The 15,475-nt window shown below is 33.2% G+C and overlaps 1 protein-coding gene across 5 annotated transcripts in view; it reads right to left on the bottom strand.

Moving 5' to 3' along the window:
• The window catches only part of USP48 (ubiquitin specific peptidase 48), a 58,583-nt gene that overhangs the window by 34,758 nt on the left and 8,350 nt on the right, over window positions 1-15,475 (bottom strand). For all 5 annotated transcript variants that reach the window (XM_031962663.1, XM_031962665.1, XM_031962664.1 and 2 more), the window contains exons 2-8: window positions 12,295-12,415; window positions 8,623-8,779; window positions 7,765-7,892; window positions 3,565-3,689; window positions 2,475-2,583; window positions 1,310-1,443; window positions 379-461 (exon numbers count right to left, since the gene is read on the bottom strand). In XM_031962663.1, the coding sequence (XP_031818523.1) occupies window positions 379-461; window positions 1,310-1,443; window positions 2,475-2,583; window positions 3,565-3,689; window positions 7,765-7,892; window positions 8,623-8,779; window positions 12,295-12,415 (857 nt within the window). The remainder of the gene's footprint in view (window positions 1-378; window positions 462-1,309; window positions 1,444-2,474; window positions 2,584-3,564; window positions 3,690-7,764; window positions 7,893-8,622; window positions 8,780-12,294; window positions 12,416-15,475) is intronic.

Genomic DNA, 15,475 nt, shown 5'->3' with positions numbered 1-15,475 from the left:
TTAAACATATCAATATCTGTTATGTTCCACCTTATATATAACTAAGGGGAATTGCAGAAATATTCAGTTCTCATTACATATTCATAATCCCAAAGAGAATATCTGAACAACTTCCTCAACAGTCTGCAAAATTCAAAGAAACATATAAATTTCACCCAGAAGAATTTCTGTGGGAAGAAAATCCTCAATAAATGCAGATACAATTTCAACAATTTCTAGGGTACTGAGAGGGAGTTAATAATGTGTTGAAGTCATCCTGCCTCTCTAAGGGCAAACTTCATCAACCCCTGGAGTGAAGTATTTGTCTGTAGAACCTTTAATATCTGTGCCTGCAGAGAAAATTCTTGCTGTAATCATTGGAGTGAGTGTGAAATTTACCTTTATGCTCCATGTAAGGTTCCATATCCAAAAGTTCTGAGAAGCCAATGTAGGTATTCAGCTTTTTCTTATGTCCTGTTTGTCTATTCAAAAACAAAGTCACTTTTTAAAATTGAAAATATTGTTTTATACTTCATTATTTTCCTATGCTATGCCAGATTCTTTTCTGGGCAAGTGCTCTTCCAATATCTTTGGGTCAGCTATCATATCCCACACATGAAAAGGAATCTGCCCTCCAATCTCAATAACAGTTGGCATTCCAGACTATTTAACCAAACACAAAGATTTCACCTGATGGGGATGGGGAACTATTTATTCTCTCTTTTAGGCAAATGATATTTTCAGATGTAGCTCCTTTATTTACAGAAAGATGAAATCTCCCTCCTTCTAATGTAAAAATACTACTTAAAAAATTGTGTGGAGAAAAAGACTATATACCATATTCTCCTCAAAATACGCTCCAGTCAGAAAGTCAAAAATGTATCCTATTATCTCTTGCATCATGGAATAGTTATAGTATAGGTGAGATGATTGTATGTAAACTTTCAAATGCTACTGTCCCCAATTTGGAGGAAAGGGAGAAATAGGTGTCATGCATGTATAATTAGGTGTTACCACTGCATGAAATGCATTGTCTTCAGTGCCTGTAAATGGTTCACTTATCTTTTCCCTACTATTACTACATCTTATTTGTCTCTTCTGCCCAAGCATTACCTCTCTATTTGAAAAGAAATCTATGTGATGTTTCAGACTTGATGGATTATTAATCTTACGATGTCCAACCATAATTTATCCAAGTGCTGGTGTAGTGTATGAACATTCTTCACATTCATGAATTTAAGTTGTCATATCCTCCACATTTTGATGCCATCTATTAAATATCTACCTATCTAATTCTAATATGATGGTATATATATATATAGTTACTAACCTGTCAAATACAAAACGCATTAGCTGTAAATTAAGTGTACAAGGAAGACTGAGCAGTCGGATCTTTCTTGTTGCATTCTGTTTACTCTGACAGTTTTCACAAAAGTATCGATTGTCTCCTTCTAATTTTTCTTCCTGACCAGAATATAAAAAATATTAACAAAAACAATTCCAAAAAAAAAAAATAATAATGCAAACACATTACAGATATGCTTAATACAATTTGTTCTTAAATAATGTCATTCATTTAAGGTATTTTACTAAATACTTTGATACAACTGAGAAAAACTCAAGAGACAAGCATTATAATTAAACAAAAAGCTGTGGATTTTAAGAAAGCAATGAGATTAAACATGTTTCACATCTCCTGCTGCACATATATGAAAACTCAGGAAAAGGGCTGGAAAATATTCCTTAAAGATGCATAAATGTTTTGACATACATTCTATGGGCAAAAGAATTGAAATGGCTAGGTCTGATTCATTTCATTTTCACAGAACAGGTCCACTATATTGTATTTTCATTTTTAGAAGTATTTTTTAGTTCTCCTCTGACAGTGTCAATCCTCAATCACAATGAAATCTCCCTTATGATGCTGCCAATCCCTAGAGGTGACACAGAATGAAATTTGAGGGGGAAGGCGTGTGGGGGAATTTGGGCCTCTTCAGTTCAATTCTCTTGTCTTGGAGAGAAATAATCTGTTCAATGTCAATCAACATTGTGCAAATTAGACAGCATATATAAATAAATAACCCATGTTAGTAATGTACCGTGAATATATTAGTTCATCTTTATAGCCTGTTCTGTGTGCCTCCAAACTTATTCTATGGTCTTTTTGTCAATTTTCCCCCATTCAACAATACTAATTAGGCATTATGTAAACATCTTTCATTGTTACATATCTACTTGATATTTGAAAATAAAGTTTAAATTCCCAAATACCAACCTATATATCCCTAATCATTCAATAGTTATTTTCAACTACATAATCTATTCAGAATAGCCATTTTGGAAGAGTCTTAATTTTGAGGTCATAAAACTGTCATTAACAAAACAAAAAACATCCCCATATAGAAAATGATTAGCTCACACCACTAAGGATAATTAAATGCTATTAGGTTTTTTTTAAAAACAGTAAGCTGCATCATTTGTTTCGTTTTCAATACCTTGAGAAATTCGGTGATGCAATCTGTTAGCTGCTTGTGCCCTTGGATATTTAACTCCAGTTCATAAAATTTTGATAAAAGCTTAGATTCACGGCCACACTGGTTACAGCTAAAATATTTATAGAGAATATAAATAATGTTAGAGAACAAACCAATAATTAATGCCTATTAGAACTTCCCATATTTATCAGGAACACAAAAAACCCCAGAAGAAATTTCTTAAGAAATGCCAAAATATATCATATGATGGCTAACAAATTTGTTTTCCTAACTTCATATGGTTGTATATTAGGTTGTACATTAGTTGCCTTTTTAATGAGTGGGGAAAAGGCTAGAGGGAATTTGCAATTCAAAAAAAAAAAAAAAAAAGACTTAAGTTAATGCAAGCAACTTGGGAATAGGGGAGACTTGATAGTTTATCTATCTAGAGATACAGATCTATTTATAAATGCACATACACACATCTATATACTGTACAGTTACAAGGTAAATGGCTCTTTTAAATCAAAACAAACCTTGGCTAGAAAACTTGTCCAATGACATATGTATGTGGATGTTTTCAAAGGATATGCCAGCATATTAAATCCTGTTTCAATATAGCAGACTGATTTCACAGATGAGAGAATGCTCTCCAGCAGCCTGCTATTGGTTAAGCCTAAGAGGTTTATAGACATGTCTATAGATATACAGCTATTTGTGTATTAACTAGGATTTGAACTAGTTCTCATAAATCAGGCTAGTTTAAGTCACAAACCTAAATTCTATGAGCAGCCTGTACCCTGGAAGCACTGAGGAACAGTACTTATTAGAAGGGATGGGACAGAAAGTTATTCTTCTATCCAATAATACACTCACTAGCCAATTAATTCCAACTTTAAGGACTGCTTTTATAAATCACATTAAATTCTGGAAGTAGCTTTTATTGACTTTGTAGCTTGTGGAAAATTCTCATTTAGATTTAATTTTAAGTTTGAGGTACTAAACAACTTGTATTTCTCTATTCCACAGCAAGAGTCCTTCCAAAAATATTAATTATCTACTGTAAAAGAAATCTCATTTCTAAAAGACAAAAATAATCCATAAAACTTACACAGTCACATATGCATATTCTCCACAAAATTGCTGTTGGACGATATTCCTTACATCTGGATTCTTCTGCTTAGACAAAGTATCCTCCAGTAAAGACATAAACAGCTTTGAAAATTCTTGTGCATCCTATAAAAAAATTTATTTAAAAGAATAATTAACCCTTGCCCAATCAATTTCTCTACAAACAGTAAGAACTCCATATACTCTGAATGTAAGAATGAATTGTAAATAAAATTTTAGTGTATGAGTACTTATGAATGGCAGAAATTGTTTTGAGAGCTCTTTGTACATTTATATAGCAATAAATGATGACTTTTTCTAGACCTAAGCCTAGTCTCTTTGAATCAGAGTAAAACAATGCTAACACCCTATACTTTTCATTGATCTGCATATTACTGGTAAAGATTCAATATTATTCAATAGGAAATGCAAAATTAAGACAAGGTAATACTTCATACCTCTCAGACTTGTTAAGATGACAGGAAAAGATACTAAAAATTGCAGAGGATACAAGCAAAGTGGAATGGTGTTATATTGTTAATGGAGTTGGAAAACAATCCAACCATACTAAAGATATTTGCAAACTATGTGCAAAGGGCTACAAAACAATGCATACCTCTGGATCCAGCAATGCTGCTATTGCACATGTGCAAAAATGTTCACCCTTTTTATTGGCAAGGATTGGGGAATAGCTAAATAATCTATTTTATGTGAATTTAATGGAATATTACTGTTCTGCTACAAATGATGAACACAGGGCAGCTAGGTGGCAGTGGATAGAACACTAGCCCTGAAATCAATATGGGTCTCAAGATACTTAAAAGGTCTAGCTGTGTGACTGTGTGCAAGTCACTTAACCCCAATTGTCTCAGGTGGATAAGAAATGGTGACCAAGCTGACTTCAGAAAAATTTGGACTGTGTGACTATGGCAAAGTAAAAACCTGTAAAGACTTACTGTACCCTGAAGACGAGTAAAATAAGCAAAACCAAGAGAACATTGCATATAGTAACAAGACAATATGATGATCAACTGTGATGGACTGGGCTCTTCCTCAATAATGAGGTTCCAGCCTATTACAATAGTCTTGGGATGCAAAGTGCCATTTACATCCAGAGAGAGAACTATGGAAACTGAATGTGGACTGAAACAGAATTTAACTTTTTTTTATTTTTATTATTTTTCCCTTTGGTCCGATTTTTCTTGCACAGCACGACAAATCTGGAAAAATGTACATATTTGAGCTATATTAGTTTGTTTGTTGTCTTGGAGAAGGGGGAAGGAAAGGAGAAAAAAAATTTGAGACAATCTTAAAAAATAGAGAAAACACGTATTTGGAAAAACAAAATACTATTAAAAATTTCTTAAAATATATGTATGAAAAAAACTCATGCATTCACCAATGTAGTATACAAATGCCAGGGTGGCATTCATAGAAAATTCCACTGAAATGGGAAAAAAAAATGCATTTAAAAAGTGACCTCTGGAATTTCTGTAGTCAAAATTTATTATTTTAAATTAAACTACTGCAGATCTCTTCCGACTTGAGTGAAGCAAACAGAGTCCTCTCTTGATGCTTCTGTTCCTCAATGAGGAACTAGAAGAACTTCACCCTTCCATCTACATGACTGTCCAGCCCCTATTATTTAAATAGTGTGGGAATTCTTCCAGACAGACCTCCAACCCCCCATTTATAACCAGTTTATTGCTTCATGCATTCCCAAGACTAATTTGCCCTGATAATGTTCCTTGTTACATTTCAAGGTATTTGCATCCAGGTATTACTGATTTGAATTCTAGCCTGACTGAAAAATTGAAAAACTTTGAAATCACATAATCGTGTAACATAAAATAAATTTAAAATTTAAAAGATATAAAACATATTCTGAATAGACATTTAGCTAATAAGAAAAAATACACTTGAATTTATAATTTCATAGGACCAAAACAATATGCAATAATTATGTCTGAGGGTGTGTGTGTTATGTATGTATATATGTATAAAAATACAGGATTCCAATTGAAGTAATTGGTTAATGCTGGCCCCAGTACATAGATAAAACACATCCTCCTAAGTGCAGATGGCTTTTTACATACGTTATCAGTGGGGTCATTTAGTTGTATTTGGGTTTTTGGTTTTATGTTATTTTTATGTTGTTGTTGATTTGGAGTATTCAATAGGAAGACACACTCCAGAAATGATTGCAAAGCAAAAGACATCTACATTTTTGAAATCTCACTTTCAGCTCCACCAAATATAGATAACTGTATTTTCTCAAAAACTTTTCCAACATTTAACTCTCCCATTTACTTGCCACTTTGCTGGGTATGGAATGAAATGTTATGGTTGTTTCATTTTTTCCTTATTAGCAGTTATAATATTAGTTATACAGTAATGGACATGTGAATCTAAAGAACCATTATACAAAGAAACTTGCAATTACAGCAGTTAAAATGTCCAGCTATTCAGTCATGTGAGAAATAATGCATCTGTTCTAATCAATATCAATTAATCAATTTGTATGGAAGCAATACTTTTGATTTTAGGCCCTAGAACTGTGAGCTGTATATTCTAAGTTCACTTGCTTAATTACTGGAAGTTAACTAGAGATCCTCAGCCCTTTTCTTTGTCATGTCACGTGACTCAATTACAAGCAAATTTCCCAATAGACTATTTCCAGACTATTCTTTCTCTTCTCCAAGGGTAGCCTGCAACCATCTTGTGGTCATATAGTCATATACCCAATGCTTCACCTTACCTCTGGTGGCTGTGCAACCTAAGCAGATATTCCTTACACTTCAGTCTAAGTGGAAACCTACTTCATAGTATTTTGCTTAGAGTTTGTGATATTTGCTACAGCTGCTTTTGGTTATCTATATATCTAGCCCTATAAATATCTATATCTTAGAAGACAGGGGCATTTCAGATTGTGAGGAAAATGAGATCCATTTAGTTAACGAAAACCATGGATTCTTTAATGATGTGCCTTTGGCTCAGAGCTCTGCCGCACTCTTGACTGTAGGTAAGAATTTTAATCCTCACAGACCCAAATATTCCACTACTAGTCATATATTCCATTAAGATCAACTCACAAATTTCCATATATAAAATAGCTATACCAGCAACTTTTGTGACAAAGAACTAGAAACAAACCCAAAGACTTTAATATTACTATGCCGTTAAGAAATTATGAATGATTTGAATACAGGAAAGTATGTCAAGTACATAAACTGATACAAAGTGAAGTAGAATCAGAAAAAGAAAAATGACAATCATTATGTTTACCAACATAAACCCATTAGAAGGGAATGTTGTGAATTGTGAACCATGAAAACAATGAAGAAATAAGACAAATATGGAGCTCTGCTTATGTTTTCAGACTTTTCCATGTATTATCTTTGTTGTTTCTCTTCCCTTTTTTCATCTTAAATACACTGTTAAGTGATGACTAAAGTGAAAATTCATTTAACAAGACAGCACATATAGAACAGATTGCTTGCCTTGTGGCAAGGGTTGAAAAGGGAAGGAAAGTAAAATTTGGAATTCAAAAGAAATTTTCTATAAATGTTTAGCCTTCTTAATTATCTTTACATGTAATAAGAAAAAACATCAGATAATTTTCTACATTCACTTTGAATTCCAAAACTCCCTCTTACCTCCCCAAGAAGGCAATCTGATATGCGATAAATATATAAAGATACTTCACATTTCCACATTTAGTCATGCTGTGAAAAATCAGAAAAGGAAAAACCATATGTTTTGATCTGCATTCTGACTCCATAACTCTTTCTCTGTAAATGGCATTTTCTATCACTAGTCTTTTGGAACTCAGACTACTGTGCATTGCTGAGAAGAGCTACGTCTATTAAAATTGACAATGATGTGTTACATCATCTTGATAATTCTCCTGGTAGAACTCAAAATCTCATACAAATCTCAAACAAATTTTGAAAACTATCTTCATATGAAATTGAAAAAAATTAGTATTAGAAAATACTGTTATATTATCCTTCGGCTTTCTGGTAAGGGTTAATCGGTGGAGGTCCTGGGACACTTAAGTGATATAAAGTATGCAGAACATACTTTAATGCACCACTACTTACTTATATTGTACAATGACTTTTTGGCCTATTCAACAATCTTTTCTTTTTTTTATGTTCTGTCAATAGTCTTTCTAATTTTCATCCAAGACTAGCATTACCTGCTGTTGTCCTGTGTCCAAGCCTAAGGCTTTAACAAATCCAGATGGATCAATGTACCGTCTGTTACTGTTCTGCAGCAAAGCAAAAAGGTACTGGAGATGTTCACAAATGGTCTGAGGTTCATAATCTATAGAAAAGTTTCATCATAAATTAAAATATTAGGACATTTCCTTTACACTTCAATCAATATCATTTATTAAAGGTTCTAGTTATTATTTTTTAAAACCTAGTTCAAACTAATGTGCTTGATGTCAAAATTAAAGGAAATGAAAGAATTATGTAAGAAAAACTAGCATTTATACCAGGCACAAAACAAAGCACTTGTATTTACTAAACATCCTGTTAAATTAAGAAAATTAGTCAAATTTTAGAATCTCTCTGCTGCAAGCAGCTGTATGCTACAGGCAATTAGGCAAAGAGAGATACCGTTATCTTCTTATGGGGATAGGTTTCCTAAGAAAGTTGCATATAAGCAAAAAAAAGGCCTTGTGGAAAAAAAAACAAACACCTATCACAAAAACAAGCCTTTTAAAATATTTTAAAACTAAATGGCCCATTAAGAAAAAACCTTGATATATGGCATCCCTGCAAACACAAGCTCAAGACTCATTGTTATACTATGGCTAAGGATAATGAGTTTAAATATTGCATTTATAATGTCCTTTTAAAAATCAATTTAATCTCAACTACAATCTACAAGAATAAAACTGTATTTCAGAAAAAACTAGGAACATAAACTACTTAATAAGCAAGAGCTTTATGTTCTTAGCCATCAGCAGATCAAACAGATGAGAATGTGTAAGCCTGGACACACACACACAAAAAACCAAATAATCACACATTTTCCTTTCACCAACCTCTCTCTTCCTGTATGCCATCTCCCATCATGTGGTCACCACAGGTACTTGGACATAAATACAGAGCCTGTCTAAGCTCCAGGTTAAGAAACCAAACCTGAAGAAAAGTGTTCACATAGCACGTTGCTCCAAGGTTTGTTAGACCCACAAATGAGTTCTACAATTAAAAAACAAACATTAGCTACAAAAGCGACTTTGCTCAGATCCAATGTTAATTTTAAAAAACTGAAATTTTGAATAAGTTTTATATCATAAAAGATAATATTCAAATACCATATAGTCTAATTGAAATGATAAATATCTTTTAAGTCTTTAGAAATTTATCAATTAGAAAAGAATTTTTTGAATTCATTTCTTCTTTACCAGTTTAAAAGAAAAAAACAACCACAATGCTTTACTCTAATTCATCATGATTAATGCTTTTCAAATATCTTTATAAATACCTTTGAAAACATTAAGAACTCTGAATACTAACTACAACAGGATTCCAAGACTTCTAGATCATGAAATGTTTTTCTTGGTCATGGTCAACATGAGGATTTCAGATTTAGAGGAATAACAAAAGAATCTAAATGTTCAGACACTACTTAAATATAAATCCCAAAGAGGTTAGTAAGGGCCTTGCAAAACAAAATGCAATACTGCTTCTTTTGAAGTAGCAATGAACTGGGAACAATGTGGAAGACCCATTTATTCAGCTTTGTTGCCAGCTTTTGCTAACATAAAAAATGACTGTCCTCACTATTTAAGGACAGGTAAAGTATGGCTTCTCTCTGGAACATTTGCCTACCAGTGGGATCTCTAACTGAAAGACTTTTTAATCACTTATGAATGTTTACAGAAGTCTGGGCTCCAGGTATGGAACAATTGCAGATAGTCAGATTTTTAATGCATTTGATTTTTTTTTAAATAAATTTCTTATCTCTTTAAATATAAAGTCTTAATCTATGATATAATAACAAAAGGCAACTATAAATATTGTTTAAATTTTCAAACCTTAATTTTTAAAATGTAATCAAAGGTGGAAATTTAGAATACATGTTAAACCCTAACCAGATGTAAAGACTTACCTACAAGTGGAAGGGAAGGTCTTAAACTCAAATTTGGGGGAGAGGGGGAGAGGGAAGGACAAGTAATGCTGTAATTGATAGAAATTCACATTCACAAGGGATTAGGCACTCCATATAGGTTGTGATCTCTGTGGTACTCAGTAAAGGGGAATTTGGGAAGGACTTGTGTCCTTCCATTTGTGTCTGATTCCAAGTGTTCCTATTTTATAGGATATCCACTTCTGTAGTTGTATAATTAAGACAACACTCGACTCCTCCCAAGTTATTTCTCACGCTGATCTAATCCATTCCCCTTATTTTATACACGAGGCAACTTAAGCCAAAAGTAGGTAATAAGAAGTGAGACTTACTCCCATGTTCATAAAAGTATTGGTTTGGGGATTCAAATATTATATTCTTGCTATCAGAAGTTGGGACCCAGTGCAAGAATATCAAGAAAATTCAGTTATCAAAACCATTTGGTACTAGCTAAAAAATAACAGTGGTGGATTGGTGGAATAGGTTGGATATGCATGACACAATTAATGACAATAGTAAATCTAGTATTTGGTAAACCCTCAAAACCCCAGCTTCTGGGATAAGAACTCAGAAAAATTGCTGGGGAAACTAGAAAATAATGTCAGAAACTCAGCATTAATCTACATTTCACACCCCATACCAAAATAATCTTAGATCTTAGGAGAAGGGATGAATTTATGACCAAAGAAATAGATGAAATGCAAAATGGACACCTTTGATTACATTAAATTTAAAGGTTCTTGCACAAACAAAACCTAATGTAAAAAGATTAAGAAATGAATACAATTTTCAAATGATGAAATTAAAGCTATCTATAGTCATATGAAGAAATGCTGCAAATCACCATAGATTAATGTTAATTAAAACAACTCTGAGGTACCACCTCACACTTCTCAGGTTGGCTAAGATGACAGGAAAAGATAAAAGATAAATGAGGGAATGTCGGAAAATTGGAACACTAATGCATTATTGGAGTTGTGAAATTATCCAACTATTCTGGAGAGTAATTTAGAACTATTCCAGAAGGCCTATCAAACTGTGCATACCCTTTGACCCAGCAGAATATCTACTGCATCTGTATCCCAAAGAGATCATTAAAAAAAGAAAAGGGACACATATGCAAACAGATTTACAGCAGTTTTTTGTGGTAACAAAAAATTGGAAATGAGTAGATGCCCAGCAATTAAGGAATGGCTGAATAAGTCACATTATATGAAAGTAATGGAACATTACTGTTCTATTAAATATTTTAGAAAGGCCTGGAAAGAAATACATGAATTGATGTTAAAGTGAAACAAGCAAAATCAGCAATACATCATACACAGTAACACACTGTGCAATGATCAATTATGAAAGTCTTGGTTATTTTCAGCAGTTCAGTGATCCAAGGCAATCCCAATAAACTTTTGAATAGAAAAATACCATTTGTATCCAGAAAGAGAATCATGAAGATTCAATGTGAATCAACATATGCTACTATTTTAATTTGTTTTGTTTTCCTTCTGTAGTTTTTCCCTTTTCTCTGCTTTTTCTTTCCCAACATGATTCATAAACAAATGTGTATTTTAAAAGTTAATATACATGTATAAGCAGGAAAAAAATTTAAAAAGATAAACAGCTAATTAAAAAAAATTATTGGGACCCTAGGTAGAAGTGTGTCACTATTCCCCTTCATGTTCAGGGTAAAGTTTAAAGACAATTTCACATTTCCCCCGAAATTTAGGAAGAATGTCATAAAGGACAAGGTGATGCAGAAAATTGTTTAATATTTTTAAAATAAATAATTTGATGAGTCAACTGGAAGAGGCCATCATTAAATCAAATCTGAAAGCCACAAAGGGCATTTGAGATATTTGGGGGCTGACATTTATAGCAAATTAATCACAGTGATAATCAAGACTCCAAGTCCTAGCATAATAGCATATAGTATAGTGTATAGTATGCAAATCAGTATATTCTAAGTCCATTTCAGGCCTCCATTTTTATTTTATCTTTCAGATTCAAAAACTTCAATTCTTAAAAATTTGAATGGGAAACAGTCTCAGGAAGGTTCAATGACTTGCCTGGGTGGCCCAGCTAACTAAATAGTTTCATAATCAGAACTTGTATTCAGATTGTCCAATTCTGAATCTGTTGCTCTTTCTATTATACCAGCTTCCTGTCAAAAGTGCACTCCTGGTGCCATCTAGTGGGGTTAATCCTAACAGCAACGTAATGTAGAATACCAAGATTCCAAAGCATAAGCAAGCCAGTCACTCTACTGCTGTTTAAACAGAATCCAGTTTATACTGGCACTTGATTTTCTCCAGCAACCCACTAGCCAGCCACTTAAAGTGACTTTTTTTCTCCAGTTTAACACCAAGATAATTTAATCCATTTCTGAAATTGCAGTTCCTCTTCAGAAATGCAAAATATTTCTGCATACTTAACAAATTTGTTGTCAGGGAGATAAGTTTCACAAGGACAGGAAGGAATCTGCCATTGTGAAAGCCTTTCCTCCCATCATTCCTTAGTTCAGACACTCCAAAGGAAAGCTGCAGCATGAAGAATAATCCATATTTACTCCTTACTAGTGCACCTTTACCTTTTTCCTCCTTTCACAGTTGGGATCATCAATGTTGTGAAAGCTGTTTTCATCAATTTCCCCTAACCAGACGTGTTCTCCGATGCCAACCAAGCAATTCGGATTCCCTTTGCAATTTCTTCTACAAAGCAAAGTCAGTAAATAAACATTAGACTTAAAGCAACAAGTCCAACCAATTTTTTGTAGAAAAAAATAAAATGGAATTTGAATTAGTAATAAGACAAAGGTTCCCCCCATGAACTAATTCAACAGACATTGAGCTCATTGGGTAAACAAAAATGAAAGACCTCTAACCTAGATAAATTTAAGATAAAGAGAAATAGATAACAAAATCTTTTCTTAACGAAACTAGATGTGTCTTCCACCAAATTCCAAATCTTCAGATTACCTTCTAAACAAATAGCTTCATAGTGGTAATACTTTTATTTTTCAGATCTAACATATGCACATGTATTTAATGAATAATGCTACATCATAGGGAATGAGGAATAGATCAAAGCCCAGTTATACCAGTTACTTCTTTTTCAGGAAGAAATGGGACTCAATACCATCAGATTTATTGACTGATCTTCCATTAAGGTCATGTAAAAAATAAAGGCTGGGAAATTGTTGGCTATTTATTTCATGCATAGGCTGAAGTGTATGCATAATGTGAATAATTGCCCCTAAAGAGATATTCTGGAATATTCTGCTTCTTTATTTTAGCCACTGCTCAAAGGGTGGTACAATGTTTAAATCTCTTGGCCCTATAAACAAATTCATATATATCAAGTTAAATTACAGTACCTTATACACTCATCATATAGTTGGAACTCTATGAACTAAACTGAAAAAAACAATGCAATCTCTCTAATCATCCAGAGGCCATTCAAAACTGATGTAGCCATTGCCTTTTCATCCCTTTCCCTGCTACCTTCCCCACCCAGTTTCCTGTCAGGGAAAATCCTTTTACAGTAGACAAGCCAACAATCAGTTTTCTTGCATGTTTCCAGCAAAGATCTTTAATCACATATAGGGTTTGCCTAATATGGATTACTACAATATCATACTTACCGACTGCGCTGACTTGACAAAGAAAGCTTTAATCAATTAACATGAACTTAGTTCTTTGTGGTACTTTTGTTTAGGTTAGAAACCTGGTAGAGAAAAATTATCACGTTGATCATCCCCAGATGTTAAAAAATACATCCTATAATACACCATGATCAAGTTAGATTTATACCAGGAATGCAGGGCTGGTTCAATATTAGGAAAACTATCAGTATAATTGTCCATATTAATAACCAAATTAACAAAAAAAAATATGATCATCTCAGATGCAGAAAAAGCATTTGATCAATTTGATTTGGACCAACATCCATTCCTATTAAAAAACACTTGAGTATAGGAATAAATGGAATTTTCCTTAAAATAATCACTAGCATCTATTTAAAACCATTAGTAAGCATCATGTGTAATGGGGACAAACTGCAACCATTCTCAATAAGAAATATATCCTAATAGTATCATTTCTCCAGGTTACCCACAGCAGCCTCAAAAGGAAAGCCTATTTTCCTACTTTTATTGCTGATGGAAAATCTTGGTAAATGGTTAAAAACATGGTGTGTAAGAAATAGCCAGGAGCGGACTGCAAAATAACTGGAGTCAAGTCTAGGAAGCAAGCTAAGAAGGAATTAGATTATGTATGTGCCTTTGAGGCCAAAAAAAAGGATTTAATTCAATTTTTGCACAAACAAAATCAATGCAACCAAAATTAGAAGTGAAGCAGAAAGCAGGGAAACAATTTGCATAGCCAGTGTTTCTGATAAAGGCCTCATTTCTAAAATAGAAAACTGACTCCAATTTCTAACTTATTCCCCAACTGATAAATGGTCAAAGGATATGAACAATTTTTAGATGAAGACATTAAAGCCATTTCTGATTAGATTTTTAAAAATGTTCTAAATCATTACAGATTAGAGAAATACAAAATAAAACAATTTTATACCACTTTATACTTCAAGAGTGACTAAGATGACAGGAAAAAAGATAAAAAGAAAAAAAAAAGATGTTGGAGGATGTGGGAAAAGACACTAATACATTGCTGGTGGAGTTGTAAAATGATTCAACTATTCTAATGGTTCTGACAATTTAGATGCTTAAAGGGCTATCAAACTGCATATCCTTTGATCCAATGGTGTCTATACCCCAGAGATCATAAGACAAAAAAGGATCCATATGTGCAAAAACATTTGTAGCAGCCCTTTTTATAATGGCAAGGAACTGGCTACTGAGTGGATCCCTATCAGTTAGGGAATGGCTTGTGATGGAAAAAGCAACCTCCATCCAGAAAGAACTATGGATACTGAATGTGGATCAAAGCATAGTATTTTCACTTTTGTTGTTTGCTTGCTTGTTTGTTTTTCTTTCACTTTTTAATTTGATTTTTCTTGTGCAGCTTGACAAATATAGAAATGTTTAGAAGAACTGCAAATGTTTAACCTGTTACTTGCTGTCTTGGGAAGAGGTGAGAAAAATTTGGAACAAAGTTTTGCAAAGGTGAATGTTGAAAACTAATTTTCCTGTATTTGGAAAAATAAAAAAGTATAAAAAAATTAAATATTGAGGAACAGCTAGGTGGCACAGTACATAGAGAACCAGCCCTAAAGTTGGGAGGACCCAGTTAACATTTCCTAGCTGTGATCCTTGGCAAGTCACTTAACCCCCAATAGCCTCACCCCCCAAAAGTTATCTTTAAATGTATTTAGAAAAGAATATTATATAGTTGATCTTAGAGATGAAAAGAATGACTATAGCCTACTGAGTAATGTTATGAAACAACTATGTTTTAGAAAAATGACTTAACAGTTGAGTGGAAGATAAACTGTACTAGTCAGGAAGACCAACTAGCATGCTTCATTGTATTGTGAGCCTCACTTTACTGTATTGATCAGATTATTTTGTTAAAAATAAGTTAAAGTGGTTTGGTCATGTATACTTATTGTGTATCTAATTTATATTAATATATTTAACATCTACTCGTCATCCTGCCATCTGGGGGAGATGGGGGGGGAAGAGTGGGAAAATTGGAACAAGAGGTTTGGCAATTGTCAATGTTGTAAAGTTACCCATACATATAACCTGTAAATAAAAGGCTATTAATTTTTTTAAATTTATTTTTAAAAATTTATTTAAGTTAAAG

The sequence above is a fragment of the Sarcophilus harrisii genome, chromosome 3 (assembly GCF_902635505.1).
Source record: "Sarcophilus harrisii chromosome 3, mSarHar1.11, whole genome shotgun sequence".
NCBI lineage: Eukaryota > Metazoa > Chordata > Mammalia > Dasyuromorphia > Dasyuridae > Sarcophilus > Sarcophilus harrisii.
Note: the sequence above shows the minus strand (reverse complement) of the source record. Positions and strands in the feature narration are given on the sequence as shown.